Below are 17,411 nucleotides of genomic sequence, written 5' to 3'. Positions count from 1 at the left end.
TAGGATAGAAAGCCCAGAAATAAACCCATACTCCTATGGTCAATTAATCTACAACAAAGGAGTCAAGACTATACAAAGGGGGAAAGACAGTCTCTTTAATAAATGGTGCTGGGAAAACTGGACAGCTACATGTAAAAAAAATGAAATTAGAACACTCTTTAACAACATACACAAAAATAAGCTCAAAATGGATTAAAGACCTAAATGTAAGACTGAACACTATAAAACTCTTAGAGAAAACATAGGCAGAACACTCTCTGACATAAACTTCAGCAAGATCTTTTTTGATCTGTCTCCCAGAGTCATGGAAATAAAAACAAAAATAAACAAATGGGACCTAATTTAACTCAAAAGCTTTTGCACAGCAAAGGAAACCATAAATAAAACAAAAAGACAACCCACAGATTGGGAGAAAATATTTGCAAATGATGTGACCAACAACGGATTAGTCTCCAAAATTTACAAACAGCTCAAGCGGCTTAATATCATCAAAACAAACAACCCAATCAAAACATGGGCAGAAGACCTAAATAGACATTTCTCCAAAGAAGACATACAGATTGCCAAGAGGCACATGAAAAGATGTTCAACATCACTAATTATTAGAGAAATGCAAATCAAAACTACAGTGAGATATCACCTCACACCAGTCAAAACAGCTATCATCAAAAAATCTACAAACAATAAATGCTGGAGAGGGTGTGAAGAGAAGGGAACCCTCCCACACCGTTGGTGGGAATGTAAATTGGTACAGCCACTGTGGAGAACAGTATGGAGGTCCCTTAAAAAACTAAAAATAGGACTACCATATGATCCCTCTATCCCACTCCTGGGCATATATACAGAGAAAAACATGGTCTGAAAGGATACATGCACCCCAGTGTTCATTGCAGCACTGTTTACAATAGCCAAGACATGGAAGCAACCTAAATGTCCATCGACAGAGGAATGGATAAAGAAGATATGGCACATATATACAATGGCATATTACTCATTCATTAAAAAGGATGAAATAATACCATTTGTGGAAACATGGATGGACCTAGAGATTGTCAAACTGAGTGAAGTAAGTCAGACAGAGAAAGAGAAATAAAATATGATATCGCTTATATGCAGAATCTAAAAAGAAATGATACAAATGAACTTATTTACAAAACAGAAACAGACTCACAGACTCAGAGAACGAACTTATGGTTACCAGAAAGAAAGGGTGGGGGGAAGGGATAGTTAGCGAGTTTGGGATTGACATGCACACACCGCTATATTTAAAATGTATAACCAAAAAAATAAAAAAATAAAAAGTAAAATGTATAACCAACAAGGACCTACTGTATAGCACAGGGAACTCTGCTCAATACTATGTAACAACCTAAATGGGAAAAGAATTTGAAAAAGAATAGGCACATGTATATGTATAACTGAATCACTTTGCTGTATACCTGAAATTATCACAACATTGTTAATCAACTATACTCCAATATAAAGTAAAAAGTTTTAAAAAATAAAATAAAATAAATAAATTTTTAAAAATTAAAAAAAAGAAAAACCAAGGATACTTGGTAGATTGTATCAGAGCACGTTGTATAACTCCATGCAATTCAGTTTTCAAGAATCAGAAAAACTGAACTAATGGAAAAATAAGTTTTAAAAAGTTGTCCCAAAAATCACCAACAATAAGTCATATATACATAAAGCCAATAATAAGTCATATACATATGTATATACATATACATATACATGACTTCTTATGCACTCATATTTTGCATTGAGAAGGACACAGCACCACTTTTGTAGTATTCTTGACAAAAATGTGTAAACTCAACTTATCATTTGAAAACACCAGATAAATCCAAATTGAGAGACATTCTACAAAATAACAGACTTATCCAAAGTGTCAGGTCATAAATAACAAGGAAAGGTTGAAGAACTGTCACAGACTGGAGAAGATTAAGAAGACACACAACTAAATGGATTGGATCCTGGAACAGAAAAAGAGCATTAGGAGGAAAGGTGGTAAATTTCAAATAAAGCCTGTAGTTTAGTTAGTAGTATTGTACCAATGTTAATTTTCTTATTTTGATAATTGTACTATGCGCATTTAAATTGTTAACATTAGAGGAATCTGGGTAAAAGGTATACACGAACTCTATTTTTTTTTTAAAGTTCTCTGTACATCTAAAATTATTTCAAAATAGATTTGTTTTTTTAATTTTCCAAAAATTACCTCTGAAAAGAAGTTAGGTCCAGATAGAGAGTTGAATTGTTTCCATATTTCAAGGAATATTCTTATGGTATATAAACTGCTCTAGAGCATAAAAACAATGGAAAGTGTCCCAATTAATTTTATAAAGCTACTATTAACCTGATATTAAAATCTGACAATACCACCTAAAGGCAAGAAAACTGTCCAATCTCATGAGTATAGATTCAAAAATCGTAAATAAAACACTAAAAACTTAAAATCAGCAATACATCTAAAAAAATCATGACAAACTATGCTTAATTCCAAGAATACTATAATGGCTCAATATTAGGAAATTTATTAAAAGTACAGATAAAATGTATTTGATAACACTCATCACTCACTTCCAATTTTTAAAACCACACTTAATAAACTAAAGAATATTTTAACATCTACTTCTGACAAGATATTAGAAATTAAGTATCACCATTGTTATATAATATTATTCTAGAGGCTACTGCCAATGCAGTAAGAAAAGAAAGATAAATATAACATTCAACTATCAAAATGGAGGAATAACTATTGTTATTATTTGAAAGTGATTTTTAAAAATCTATTAGAACAGAGGATTTAATATGTGGAATTCTTGTTTTCTATATAACAACTACAGTTACAAAATGTAATAGGAAAAGATCATGAACATAATAACAACCAAAAAACATAAAATGTCTAAGAATGAACTCAGCAAGAATGGTGCAGAATTCAAAAAAAGAAAACTGCAGAACTTTGCTTATGGACATAAAAAGAAATTCAAATAAATAAAATAATTTAAAAGTTAGATGATACAGGGTTGACAGAGATGCAGGAAAACAAAATATCTCATACACTGTTGCAAAAATGTAAATTGGCAAACCTCTTTAGAGGACAACTTTGGCAATATCTATCAAAATTTAAATGCATATAACATTTGACCCAGATATTCTACTTCTAGAAGCTTGTCTTACAGATTACACACACATACATATGTGTGTATGTATGTGCACACATGAATGCACATGGCAAGGCAACTCAATATAGCATTGCTCTTATAGCAAAAAGCTGGAAACAACATAAATATTAAAAAACAAAAGACTGATTCAGAAAGATGGCATATCAGCATTATAAAATACTATGTATTCATACTATAGATAGTATGATCATTTTATTGAAATTTTTTTCATAAATATATAATTTGTAATAAAATAGACAAGATGGACATCTAAATATTATCAATGTACCTTTATCTGCATGGCAGAGTTTCAGTAACTTATTTTCTTCCCTATGCTTTTCTATGTTTCTCAAATTTTCTATAATACTTGTGTATTGTAATGAGCAGGGAAAAGTAATGCAAGCTTATCCGTGGATGAAAGGAATTCCAGTACCTAATTTGTACTTGCTCACTTATAATATGCATTCACATGCATTGCCTCAAAATGCTATGCTTGCAGTAGCCAACTTGCAAAACTCAGAATAAATTTTTTTCATTTTTCGCCAGTCTCTACCACTATCTCAATGAATTCAATACCGTAACCAATGATGTAATTACATTCTGATCTTGGGTCAAGAAGCAAAACTGCCACTCTGCTTGTGTAAAGATAGGGGGAAAGACAGTGATGGGAGCAAGCAGAGGAAAACTGGGTGTTTATCCTGCAAGCCTCAAATCTTCAATTTTATTCGCTACAGGAAGCAGAGGTTACTTTTGCTTCAACAACTTTGCTTTATTCCCGTGAGAAGTGTGATTCATTACGTTTATGCACAATGATCTACTGCTTAAGTAAGCCAGGAGCTTATCAGGGCAGGAAACTGAGGCATATGCTTTAAGGTTTAGATCCCATCTAACTATATCTCGACCACAATAACTGAGAAGTGGAGCTCAGCATGAACATGATGTTCGTGATACACACGCTTACAGTTCCCCTGTAACTGCCAATGTGCAGTACTGGAGAAAATGTTCCATAGCCCTACACTGTTTACTTCAGAGAGAGCCCTAACCACATTTGGGAAAAATGTTTTATGCCTGCGATCTTGATGACTTCCTTGAACACCCACCATCACAGGAACCCTGGGAACTTCCCCAGATCCATTTTAAGGAGTTAAATACTTTCAATTGTAACTGTTAGTGGCTTCCCAACTTTTTATAAGAGAAGCTAAGAGACAGTAATCTGGAAGGAGGAGGGGCTGGGAGCAGCAACTTTCAAAATTTTTTACCTCAATTTACAGTAATGGTTATTTTATTTATTTCACATTGTGGCCCATTACAAATACATGTGTAACATGCATAAATATATACACACAAACATGTAATCATATTACTAAAATAAAAGTTGTATGAAACCATACATATGCTATGTGTGACACACTTTGACATGTTCTATTCTATTATGTTGATGTGTTCGAGTCTATTCCATGCTACTAAAAATTCTGCCCAAATCTCTCTAAAATTATTCCAGCAGTCCATCATGGTGGCAACCCAAAGTTGGAAATGCACTGGGGAGGGGTCCTCAGGGCCTGGATTTATGATCCTTTGGGGCGCTGGAGTGAGCTATGTTCTCCCCAAGTTCCTTGGCATCACAGGTGGTGGTAACTTTTTGCTCTGAGTTCTCAGAGAAGAAAAGCTTGAGAACTTATGAGAAGTGGGAGTGTTCAGAATCACAAATTTCTAAAACCCTATCTATGGAAATCAAATCCACTGAGATGACTCAAGTTATTGGCCCTGTCTCACAATCCCTTTTGGACACCCTGGCAGCGGGAGGGGAAAGCGGAGGCAGAGTTACCGTAGGAAGAACTGTTGAAGAGCTCGATGTTGAAGAAGGCGTAGTCTCCGCTGGTCATCCCGTGCCTGTGCGCCGCCAGCATGATGCCGCGGATGGTGTCGCTGCTTGCACACATGATCACCACTGCGGGGGAGGAACAAACAGACGCGTGAAACGCCCCTGCACGGAGGACAGCATCTGACGAGGAACAGGGCACGGCTAAAGTCCTAAAGAATCCTCACAAATTATTCATGAATTACAAAGGGCAGAATAACAGCTTGACAGTGGAGAAAGCTATCCATCGCCACCATCACCAAGTGATGGACGTCAACATCACCCACCATGGGAGCAGATTCAGGAGTCCCCTGGTGTAACACACCCCGGGCCCCAAACCTCACAGTGGGCGACCTGAATCTAATCAGAAGGAAGCCGCTGCAAACCCAGCTTGGGGGACAGTGTATAGAATAGTGGACCTGCGCCCTTCAAAAGGGTCACTTTCATGCAAAACAAAGATGGCCTGAGGAAATGTTCTAGACTAAAAGAGACTTAGAGAAACAGAAAGCTGACTGCAGTGTGTGGTCCTGGATTGGATCCTGGACCTTAGAAAAATAATAATAAAAGTTTTTCTATAAAGGGCATTATTGAGACAACTGGAGAAATTTGAATAAGGTCTGTAAATTGGGTAATAGTATTGTGTTTGTGTTAAAGTTCTTGCTTTTCATAATTCTACTGTGGTTATATGACTGAATGTCCTTGTTCTTAGGAAACACACTTCAGTTTTCAGGGGTAAAAGAGCATGGTAGCTGTATTTACTCTCAAATGGTTAATAAAAAGATAGTAATATTTGTGCATGTATATGTACATGTGTATATATTTGGAGGGGCAAGGGAGGGAAGGGAGAGATTAGAATGACAAAGCATAGCAGCAGAATGCTAACCATTGGTGAAAATCTGGGTGAAGGCTATACGGAGGTGCTTTATACGTTCTTACATCTTTTCCAAACATACACAATTGTTTCAAAATGAATTTTTTTTAAAAAATACTTCAAATAAATTCCCAGATTTGCCCAATATAAGATAGTGAGGCTTGTCAACTGCTTTTTATGCTTTTACTAGCATAGTACACACATTTTCCTGAGAAAGCTTTCATTTGGCAAATCAGAGGATGCAGCGAGTGCTACAGGCTTTCTGCAGTCTGAATGTAGAACCCTTTTTCTCAAGCTGTCTCAACAGATATAGGAAATAGTTACCAAGATTCCAGGTCCCTCCCCATGTGCTCTCAATTCACAACCACACTGTCAGAGCTGAGAGGCTTTAAGCAGCTGCAGAATATTGTTGCCTGCCACGTAAGAGCTGCAACGGACTAGAGGGAAGTGGGGACCTGGCCTTCATCCAGTTATTTTGATCATTGTTGATGGCCCCTGGCCCCCGAGACAGTGCCCGCTGTGCTTTTCTGCACACATGGAGGAGAGGAGAAGCCTGGGTGCCATGACCACATTATCACCATGCGTGCCAGCCCTGCAGGTTGTGTATGTTCTTTGTAAAAGCATGGGTGCTGAAAGATGCAGAACAAACTTCGGGCTGTGCCAAAGCCTCCTTGGCAGCCTGCAGGAAGGGCCAGGCGCTTGTTGACATTTCGTTTACTGCACAGGTTAATTCAGAATGTTAGATCATGACTCTGACATTTCTTACGACAAAAGGGCTCAGAGGACAGGCTGAAAGTCTGCAGAACAAGTTTTTAAAACAATACAAAACTCCGAAAGATTTATAACTGTGGGAATAGGTGTTGTTTGTGCCTGGAAATATAGCTATATATTTGGGATACATAGTCAAATTTCAAGATGTCTCAGTAAGGAAGCTTTTGAAGAAACTCCTCATTACTCACTATGACCTAGACACTTGTTTTAGCTCCGATTTGATTCTAGTCCTTTAAATGACAAAAGAGCCAAGGTGTCTCACGAACAGCCTGGGCTAAGGCTGGACAAGTTTGAAGAGTGTGGCTTCCCAGGGTGGGCGTCGCCAGGCAGGGCCAGGAGGCTCCGGCTGACTCTCCGCTGGCAGAACTCGTCATTTTTTGATCACTTGACCATAGTCCAGAGTCTGGCTCTAAACCTTAAGACACAGAACCTGACTCTGTCAGCACATAAAGAGTAGAGTCATTGCTTGGGGGAGCAGAGTCCCGACAACCTAACTCAGATATTTTTAGATAATCCGAAGTGAAGATTAATTTCAATGGGGACCAAAATGGTCACAAACATGTTTGTGCCGACAGAGACCTGGGAGTGCTAATTGAGGAGCCAAATTATAAGCAGAAGGATGTTAGTGAGGATGAAGTCAGAATCAGGGAGATCAGCTGCAGGGTTCAAGCATCCAAAGGCGTCAGGTCTTGATAACCCAAAGCATCCGTCTAAGAGCTACACCTGGCCCAGGCCTGAACAGGCTGTGTCCTCAGGCTGGAGCACAGGCTTCCCCAAGACCTGGGTGGGCTGTGCCCAACACTGGCCTCTCTGTCACTTCTTTTCTATTTTTACAGCCCTGGCCCTTCTCTTTCTCTCTCTTCCCATCACCCTTAAGACCAACCCCTTGTGATAGACACATTCTTTCTTTAAATGTCAGTACCTGCTTGGACCAAAAGAGTGACCCAGAGCAGCACTGGGCCTATCTGAGCAGACTGGAATTATTGTAGATCTCATCTGTTTTGTGTGGACAATGTGGTCCAACTCTCAAAAGGAAATCCTAACTCCCATCTTCATGGGCCAGGTGTTGTTTTTCTTCCACAAAACTAACCCCTAGTGCACATTATCGCCCAGTTTAAGTTGGAGCAAGCACTTAAAGACACTGGCTGAGCAGTCAGAATGCAGAGTCCTTCTAGAATGTTCCCTAATCTCTTATGGCTTTTTCATTCATGCCTAATTCAACAGCAAGTATTTTTAGCAACATGCCTCTATACAATCTTTTGGAAGGTTTAAAATAGTTTTCACTGAAACAGCTTTCTCTTCTTACTCATGTTTCATCAGTTTACATAATAACTAATTAAATTGCATACTTATAATAAAAAGTACAACTGATATAAACAGATTTATGAGAAATGTGCTGGCAAACATGGGAGAAGTATACCAGCTACCAGCGTTCACCAACAGCCAATAAAGTTTATAGAGAAAAGGAGAGCATCAGCTAATCCTGCAAGCTGCTTAAGTGGAGGTCAATTAAAATAATTTCTGCTATACTTAAGTATATTTAAATATATAAATATTTAAATATATTAAGTATATTAAATATATATTTAAATATATAAGTACTAACTTTTTTGGTCAAATTGTTAAACTTCTAGAAGAGGAAATGATGATGCGATTCCAAGTTTCTGGATAGACTTTTCATCATTCTGCTCTATTTTTTCCTCCTTGCCAAAGAACTTGTGATGTTCCATGTTACCCTCCACTATCTGATTCCCACAATGTCTTCTGTTAAGTGGCTTCTCCCTACTGCAACGTTCTTGCAATCACTCTAAGAACAGCAGAGAGAAGTACAAAGGGGTGGCTAGAGAAGTCAATTCAGAGACCCCGAAACAATCCAGGAAGCATACCTGAGTTAGGGTGATACCCTTTCCCCCTTTCAGGCTTACACTTGGAGCAACCTCTGACAGAAGGACAATCTTCATTTCCCCATGTGCCTTCATTTGTCCCTCTCCCCCATTCCCCTGGGGGAGGAGAAGGAGGGAATTGTCTGATTGCTGAGTCTGGAAAAGACAGCTGGGCATCCTGGACTCAGCCCTTTCTTCTTTCCTCTTTGGGGTGTGTCTGCTTGCAGAGAGTACACATTACAGGCAACTTTCACCCTGTAGTAAGGGGCCTGTCCTGGATGGGGGCCTGCAGCACTACCTGTGATTTAGTGGATGACCCTGGCTAATTATGAGGGGAAGTAATAGCAGGCAGGCCCTTTTGGCAACAGATCTAAACCCATGTTCTCCAATAGGTTTTTATCAATAATAAAAATGACATTTTCATATTCTCCATCTGACTCTTGCATCCGTCTTCTATTTAATTCTAAACTTACAAGGGAAAAGAGAGGTTATTCCATGGAAGCAAAACAAGATATGCCATGTGCTGCAAACTGAAAATATGACAGCAGAAATTTAAAACTAAAACTCAATAGTAACTGTGGGAGTAGCCAAAGAAACATCTAAGTAAGAGGAACTTTTTTTTAAAAGACAGGTGGTAAATAGGAGAAAAGGGATAAGAAAAACAGAGTCCCAAATCAGAAAGCCTAACATCCAGATAAAACAAATTGTAGAAAGAGAGAACAGAGAAAATGAGGGGATATAAGAAATAATTTAAGAAGTTTTCCCAGAACTAAAAGACATGAGTTTGTGAACGGAAGAGACTTACCCTTCAATACCCTAAAGGGCATATGGCAAAATATGGGCACAGAAGTACAATCAGAATGAAATGTTAAAACACTGGGAGAAAAAAGGGATTCTAAAAATTTACAGAAAAAAAAAGCAAATAGCAAACAATAGGTCAAGAATCCTAATCAAATCAAGCTTTCCAATAGCACCACTGAAATGTAAATGACAATTCTTCAAATTTTGAGGAAAAATTATTTCCAACCGAGAATTCTATAATTATGTATAAGGGTAGGAAGAAGAAATTTCAGTCATGAAAGGTCTCAAACTTTAGCTCTCATCCATCCTTTCTCAGAAAGCTCCTGGAGGATGTGCTCCACCAAAAGAAGGGCATAAACCAAGAAAGAGGAACACATAGGGATCTAGCTCAAAAGGGAGAGGTGATAGAGTTGCAGAGGATGTTGAAGAAAGAATCCAGAGTGGCAACCATGTGGTATGCTTAGAAAATAACCAAACTGGAGCAACTCAGGAGGCTTAAAATAGAGAATTGGTAGATGATTTAGTTATAAGTTCATAGGAAACTAAGCAAAAATAGACTATTATTTTAACCCCAAGGAAAACAAGTAGGGCAATAAAGAAATACCATTGTAGTAGCTATATGGCTCAACTACATATAGCATTTACAAGGTAATAATAATACAGACACTGAATACTGAGCTAACCAGAAAAAAAACCTGACACAATCATATTGAAAGGATGACTGGAAGGAAAGCTTGAGTGTGTGGTTAACAGGCAGTAGAAGAAAACTAAATCACTACCTTCCCCTAGGATGGCAAGAAATAAGACCTACACCTGAAAAAAATAAAAAATAATGTTATTTAGAGGTATGAAGTCAAATACCTACAGACATAGCTACAGGAGTTGAAAATAGTTGCCTCTGGGAGGTGAGATATGGGGAGCAGGGGATAGGAAACTCTTGTTCCTAGTAAGACTTGTGTAGTTTTCTGACTTTTTAAACTACATAGCTGTATAACTTTCATAAAAATAAAATCTATTATTTTAAAAAATATATTTCTCTCTGGCTGTTTTTACTTTACATAAGCAATAGGTTTCATTTGCAAAATAGAGACTGCACCTTTATTTTTTTTGTTCACAAAGTTCCATCTACTCCAAAGACTTTCAGAATTTCTACACTGCAGCCTGCAATGCTTCTTTTACCCCCTGCTGTGAATTAGTTATTTTACATTTATCATGGGTTCTTTGCTTAAAAACTCTGATCAACCTCTCTGTCATTTACCCCAGCCTAATTCTAAAAATAAATGACTCTTCTACTGATTAAATACTGTTATCACTACAGTTGTTATGCAGGCCAAGAATAATGACATATTAATAACTAAAAAGATAAAACTACAGTTCTTCATACAAAAATGTTGTGTGCACACACTTCTAGCTCTGCATCTTATGAGATGTATCAACAAAACAACTGCTGGCTTTTATTGCTTAAAAAAATATTTATTTTTAAACTTCCCTTTTTAAAAATAAATTTATCATTGAGTATAGAATATTGAGGGTAGTAGTTGACTTTTTAAAAATAATATATGCTCAGGTGTGTGTATTTTAGTGATATATGTTAGCTAAAAACATGAGAGAAAAAATGTTAATTATTGATTTTGATAGTAAATCCCTAAGAAGAATAAATAATACCCCTCAGTTTTTCATTCTATAGCACACACATAGCCAAATGAAATTTTAGTCATATTATTATTAGAGATGGTGGCATTATCAGTTTTACCCTTTAAGAGATTAAAACTTTTGAGACTTCCCTGGTGGCGCAGTGGTTAAGAATCCGCCTGCCAATGCAGGGGACATGGGTTCAAGCCCTGGTCCGGGAAGATCCCACATGCCGTGGAGCAACTAAGCCCGTGCGCCACAACTACTGAGCCTGCACTTTAGAGTCCCTGTGCCACAACTACTGAAGCCTGTGTGCCTAGAGCCTGTGCACCACAACAAAGAGTAGCCCCTGCTCCTGCAACTAGAGAAAGCCTGCACACAGCAACGAAGACCCAACGCAGCCAAAAAATTAATTAATTAATTATTTTTTTAGAAAAAGAGAGATTAAAACTCTTGTGATCTGGTTTTAAAGATGAACTTAAGTCCGAAAAGGTGCTAAAAGCATTATCTTCAAAGGAGGGGGGGAGACTCTCTAGTTCTATGATATTTAATATGGAATTTTCAAAGACAAAAATAGAGTCAGTTCCATTTTACACTTGAGTGAGCAGAAATCAGAACCACCAAATACCAGTCTGAAGAGGCCTGATTGTCATCCCACCTCAGTTTCACAGAGGAGGAAATTCAGCCTCTGAGAAAGTAAGTGACTTGGGCAGGCCCTGCAGCAGCTGAGTGCAGCCGTCAGATCCAGAGGGTCTGCTTCTCACGCTTGACATCGTCTCGCCTTCTGGTAAAGGAGATTATCACCATACATATAAAATAATTATAACGACTATAATAAAACCTAGTTTTATTGAGCACTCAGTAGGCATCTGCACGGCTTCAGGGCATTCCTGTAAGGTAGCTCATTTACTCCTCCCAGCACCCCCCCACTTTACCTGAGAAGCCTGAGGCACAGAGGTGTATAGCAGCCCAAACTCCCTCCCCAGTGAATGCCTCAGCCAGGCCAAGAGCTCTGAAAATTCAAACTCCACTAAATCCTTGTACTGGACCCCTATTTAACCCATTAACCACTTATTGTGAAGTAAAGGTGATTAGTAAAACTAAAAGACCCCCAGAGAGAGCTTTGTTATCAAGCAGCTTTCTCTCCTGAGAGTAGGGAATTTCAGGGGAGGGAGGAGGGCTTAGGGGAGATATTATTTTGTTTTACATTTCTGAACAACTGCCAAGTCACTGTTGGAAATGTATTTTAGAGTAGGAATGGTAACCTTATCACCTGTAAAACACACCGGTCAGTCAAGCAAACTTTCACCACTAGATTCAAACTTGGAAAAAAAAAAAAAAAAAAAGTAAAGAGGCTTGGGAACATCTACGAGGCTTTCGGAATTAAAAAATAATCAGCAGCAAGACTGTAGCCCAAGCTCTTTGAAGCCCCCTAGGGCCCTGACGCCCTCCCTACCCTCTGGCTCAGCCACACCCTTGCGAGGCTGAGGGGCCCCCGGTGGCCTCGATCTGCCCTCTTCTGGGCTGACCTCGGCCACGAATCCCAGGCCACGTGCGAGGAGGTCACCGCCGGCATTGAGACCTTCAGGGCAGTAGCATCTCGGACGCATCGGGAGACCGCGGATCTCGCCCGTAGGGGGAAGAGACTGACTGAGTGAATAACGTGCTCGGTTAAATAGCAAGGACCAGCCCAGCTTCCCGGGGACACACCCCCATCCCCAGCCCAAGCTGGGAAGTCTCCAACTCCTCGCTCCAGGCCCTCGAGAGTGAGAGCTGAATAATCAGGTTCGGGGGCTAGAGCAGCCCGAGGTCTGCAGGGGTCTGCAGTAACCTGGGGACTGGGTGTGGGAGAGTACATGTGGCTTTCTCAGCCTGGCGTGGCGAATCCGCAGCCATTGTATACAAGTGCCCTTTTTCATAATCAGCAAAGCCGGCGCCCTGCCTGCTTGGCTGGCAGGAACTCGGCGCAGACAGCCTGGAGTTCGAACGCTCAAAACTTGGCCGTGCATCCCCACTCTCAACACTTCCCGCCGCTTCGCTCTAAAGAGTGCGTTCACGCCGAGTCCGAAGTAGTCAAACTGGGAAGGGGGATGACCGCAGCGCCATCCTCTTTGGAACCTTTACCCACTCTCACCTGTTCCTGAGGCCCCCTGCCTCCGCTTGCGCTGTCTCCCACGGCCAGCGCCCAGGTGCCCAGCCCTGCCAAGTCGCGGGCTAGCCCCGCGCCCGGCTCGGCCCCTCTCACCTTCCGTCTCCCCGCGTGGGGTAGTGGGGAGCTTTGCTGGGGTTGCACCCCACTGACAATCGAGGCGCGTGCGCGCCGAGCGGGAGCAGGCAGGATTCCCTGAGCGTTATGCACCCCAAACCTGACATCGGTAAGGAGGGAGCTGCGCTATGCTGGGATCTCCGCCCGCCATCCCGCAGGTCTACTCTGCAGTACAATGAGCCAGGCGCACTGGGGGGGGGTCCGCGATTATGTATCCGTGACCAGCCGCTTCTCCTCCCATTCCCTGTAGCCATAGACACTACCCTCAACCTTGAGCTCTTTGGCCAGTTGGGTGGTTATTCAAACCCCCAAAGACCCGCGGAGAAAACTACAAGGGGGCGGGGGCGGGGGGGACGTGGAAAGGAGGTTCAGCGCCCTCTTCTCCAGCGCGCGCGCTCTAGCAAAGCCTGGCTGCCGGCGCTTTAGACCGCGATGCCGAACGCGCCGGGGGCAGTGAGTGTCGCCAGAGTCCAGACACTGCGAGGCATTTTTGATGGAAACCACAGAAGCCCGTTCATAAAGGGCTGGAGGGGCCATGGAAGGAATGAGAAGGGCGATACAATGAGCCTTTAAAAGAAAGCTGGGATCTGTGCAAGGAGCAGCCGGGAAACCCGGAGACCGGAGCGGCCCGTGAGGCGGAGCGTGGGCTGTAGAGCGTACGCTTCCGCACTCGGAGGGGGCGCACGTCGGCAAAGACTGGGTAACAAGTTCTTTCGGCCTCGTCGAGCTTTCAGACCCTGGTTGGAGAAGGGCACCCGTAGTGAGCCCCTAACCACAAGCCCGGCGCCGGAGCCAGGGAAGCGAGAAAGAAAGACCCCAGGAGGTTTGACAGCACCTGTTGGACCAGAGCACTAGCGAGTTGCGGGCTCACGTGCCCCTCCCCCAGGCTCCACCACCTCCCCGGGACGCTCTACGTACACCCCACCACAGCCGTGAGTGATGGTCAAAGGTCTTCGCAGCCAGCCAGCGCACAGCCCGGCGAGTCCAAGCGCACGCGCCCTCCCCGGGTCCTCAGTGCCGCAGCGGGTAGTGGGGTCCCCAGAGGAGCGGACGGGCGTGTAGGGAGAGCCGCGGAGAGCGGCTGGGTTAGGGCCTGGGGCCCGAGGCGCACTCCCGCTCACCTCGCTCACTGGCCTGGATGTAGCGCACGATGTCGTCCACATCCAAGTCTTTGGTCTCATCAAAATTGTAGGCGGACGTGTGCAAGCCTTCCTCCTGGAAGACCTCATGGACCCCCTCGAGGGTGAAGTAGCAGTTCCGCTCCAGCTTGTCGTCGCTGTAGACCAGCACGGCGCGGCTCCACTGGTGGTGGCGGAACAGGGCGAGCATCATCTCGCCCATCTTGGCGTACGCGGGCGCCACGCGCGTGAGGTGCGAGTACTCCGTGTCCTTATGCCGGAAGCCGGCTGCCAGTGCCCCGGCCGACAGCATGGGTAGGTCCCAGTGCGACGCTAGCCGGGCCACCGGCGCCGCCGCGTACTCGCACACAGGCCCCAGGATGAGGTCGGGCTTGGCGCCCCGCGCCGCCGCCACGCGGTCCACCAGACTGAAGAGTGCGCGGTTGCCGCAGTCCGAGTCTTCGTAGGCCACCTGGAAGCGAGTGCCGGGTGGCAGAAGCCGCCGCCGGGTCCCGTTGCCCTCCACGCTGCGCAGCGCGTATTCGATGGCCGGCCGCACCCGAGCCAGGGAGAACAGGTACGAGTCGTCCTGGGGCAACAGCACCAGCACCTCGATCTTCTGCGGCGGCAGCGCCTCTCTCTCCCGGCGCCCGCCGCCCGGGCCCGCGCCCCCGCCGACACCGCCACCCGTGCAGCCGGCCAGCAACGCCCAACCGAGCAGGACGCACGCGGAGAAAGTGAGCACCAGCAGGGACGGCATCGTGCCGCAGGAAAGCGCCTGCCCTCGCTGCGGACTCGCCCTCTGCCCCCCACCGACCCTTCCTCTTTCCTCCCCACTCTTCTCTCCGAGGTCCCTGCACCCCCTTGGGCGCTCTAAGAAAACAGAATACCCCCTTCACTAACTCGCCAAAAGATAGAGAGGAAGAGTCCTCCTTTGCAATGCCACTCGTTTAAAAAAAAGAAAAAGAAAAAGTTCACCGGGTGTAAACCTGTACGCCTGTAATATATTTATATATATACTTTTTATAAATATATATATTCGCCCTCCCTTTATATAGACTATTTTGCTTAGAGGTGGCTTCTTATTTGGGCATTGCTAAGGTTGCTTTTGAAAGCGTATTTGTAAAAGAAGAAAAAGTTAGACTTGTCCAAGTGCTTGTAATTGACGGTGCATCTCCCTCGCGTTTGATCTCATTGATTCGCGCCGGTTCCTGGATCCATAACCCGCGTTTAAATAGCGTGGCAGCGGCGGAGCGTGTTACCACACAAGGCGCGCCGAGGCCCGGCTTGTATTTCCAGCGGGTGGGGAGGGTGGGGGGGGGTGGCGGCTGGGCTAGGGGAGCCTCTCATTAACATTCTTACATCAGGACTCCTCCCCGCACCCCTACTCTTCCCACTCCTCCCCTGTCCCTAACTCCCGCTCCCCGCCAGACCTGGGCCTTTTCCTTAAAGCCACAGTCGCTCACTTCTGTACCGGCGGGAGCCCCCAACGCGCTACACCGCCACCTGGGTGTAGCGGGGTCCCCGCCTCTCCCTGGCTCCGCAAGCGGCAGCTCTCTTTCCAGTTCCGGGCTTTAAAAATGGAAATATGTTTGAAAGTAAAGAAACGCGCGCAGGCACACACACACACACACACACACCACGCCGTGCAAAAAACAACAGGATTAAAGGAAGGGGGTGGCCCTGGAAATTGGTGGTTTCGTTGCAAAAAAAAAAACAAACAAACCACCCTAGGTCCCGCTGACTCTCACCTCTTTCTCACTCCAGCCACATTCCCTCCTGACGCGCCCACTCGGGGCGTGCACTCGACCTTCCCGGTCCCTTGGCGCAAGGTCAGGGAACAGGGACCAAGGTCCCGGGGCAGACGGCTCGGTCGCGGACCTGGAACGCCCAGCTAGCCCGGACGTCCCCGCTATCCCTCCTTCCCGCGCTCCCCACCCCCGCCGGCCTCCTCCCCCTGAGCCGCGCGAGTTCGCGCCAGAGTCGCAGTGCTGCCGGGCATCCAGTGTCCCCGCGCACGGACACCTCCGCCGGCGCGCTGAGAGCAGAAAAGCTAAACTTGTTGCTTCCAAAGGCGAGAGAGCAGTTCTTCTGAAGGTGGCAGAAAGCTTGAAAAGCATCTCCAAGGCGTCCTCTGGGCTTTACTTGCTAAGCCAGGTAATTAAATAAAGAGACCTTCTCCCTAAAGCTTTACCCCGAGGGTCCCCCGGATGGAGGCGCGTCCTCCGCTCCAATTCGTGCGCTCGGAAATCCCACCGCTTCTCCTAGGGGCAGCGCGAGACCCTGTGCTCCGGCTTCGGTAATGCCGAGGAAGGTCCTGCATCCAAGACCCAGTCTTGACACTTGTCACAGGCACAGCAGCGGTGGAGACGAGAGTGGAAACGGCCGTGGAGAAGTCCGTGGCCAGAGGAGCCTCGCCGGAGTCCGCAGCGCTGCAGGGCAGGTCCGAATGGAGCTTGACCCTCTGAACGTGGTAACATACCGAGGTCATTTGCAGTGGGAACGTACTACACTGGACGGGTGAATTCTGACACTGAAGTCCCACAAATTAAAATAAATTGAGAATGTTTTAAAATGGTCTTTCATTTGGGCGTCCGTGTCCACAAATTTCTATTAGTCTTAGACCAACGCCCTCTTTCGGCAGAAACTTGTAACCGACTTGTAACCCCGATGCCACCACCCCAGGCGCTGAGTTTGCTTTTTGGTCTTTGTTTTATTTTTCTTTGTTTAACGCCGAGGCCTCAAAGAGCAGTCGCTCTCATTTGTGACGATAAAAAGGCATATTGGGGTTTCCGAAGATGTGGCAATTTCAGGCATCAGCGCTCGTCACCTTTAACAGCACCCTCCTTATCGCTCTTTCTGGCACCGTAAATGTAATTATGAGTAACGTCTCATCCTCCGGGGCATTTAGAGTTCAGATTATGCACTGTGATCCCTGAATCTTCAAGTAGGACCTTCTTACTCCTGCGAAAACTTTCATTTATTTTATTACAGCTGCTAACCAGTAGCAAACGAGGCATCTGTATACAATTTAATTCCAC

At 44.3% G+C, this 17,411-nt stretch overlaps 1 protein-coding gene and 1 long non-coding RNA gene across 3 annotated transcripts in view; one reads left to right on the top strand and one right to left on the bottom strand.

Moving 5' to 3' along the window:
• NPR3 (natriuretic peptide receptor 3) overlaps positions 1-15,655 on the bottom strand; it is a 65,070-nt gene extending 49,415 nt beyond the window's left edge. The window contains exons 1-2 of one of the 2 annotated variants that reach the window (XM_036848710.1): positions 14,374-15,655; positions 4,996-5,118 (exon numbers count right to left, since the gene is read on the bottom strand). In XM_036848710.1, the coding sequence (XP_036704605.1) occupies positions 4,996-5,118; positions 14,374-15,130 (880 nt within the window). In that variant the 5' untranslated portion in view covers positions 15,131-15,655. The remainder of the gene's footprint in view (positions 1-4,995; positions 5,119-14,373) is intronic. The other variant, XM_036848709.1, reaches the window with a different exon arrangement.
• A 494-nt stretch (positions 15,656-16,149) lies between these two features.
• Positions 16,150-16,955, top strand: LOC118893309. Its single transcript, XR_005019449.1, has 2 exons — positions 16,150-16,527; positions 16,639-16,955. It is a non-coding gene; the product is annotated as an uncharacterized LOC118893309 (long non-coding RNA).
• Positions 16,956-17,411: the final 456 nt, after the last annotated feature.

Source organism: Balaenoptera musculus, chromosome 3 (genome assembly GCF_009873245.2).
Source record: "Balaenoptera musculus isolate JJ_BM4_2016_0621 chromosome 3, mBalMus1.pri.v3, whole genome shotgun sequence".
NCBI classification, from domain to species: domain Eukaryota; kingdom Metazoa; phylum Chordata; class Mammalia; order Artiodactyla; family Balaenopteridae; genus Balaenoptera; species Balaenoptera musculus.
Note: the sequence above shows the minus strand (reverse complement) of the source record. Positions and strands in the feature narration are given on the sequence as shown.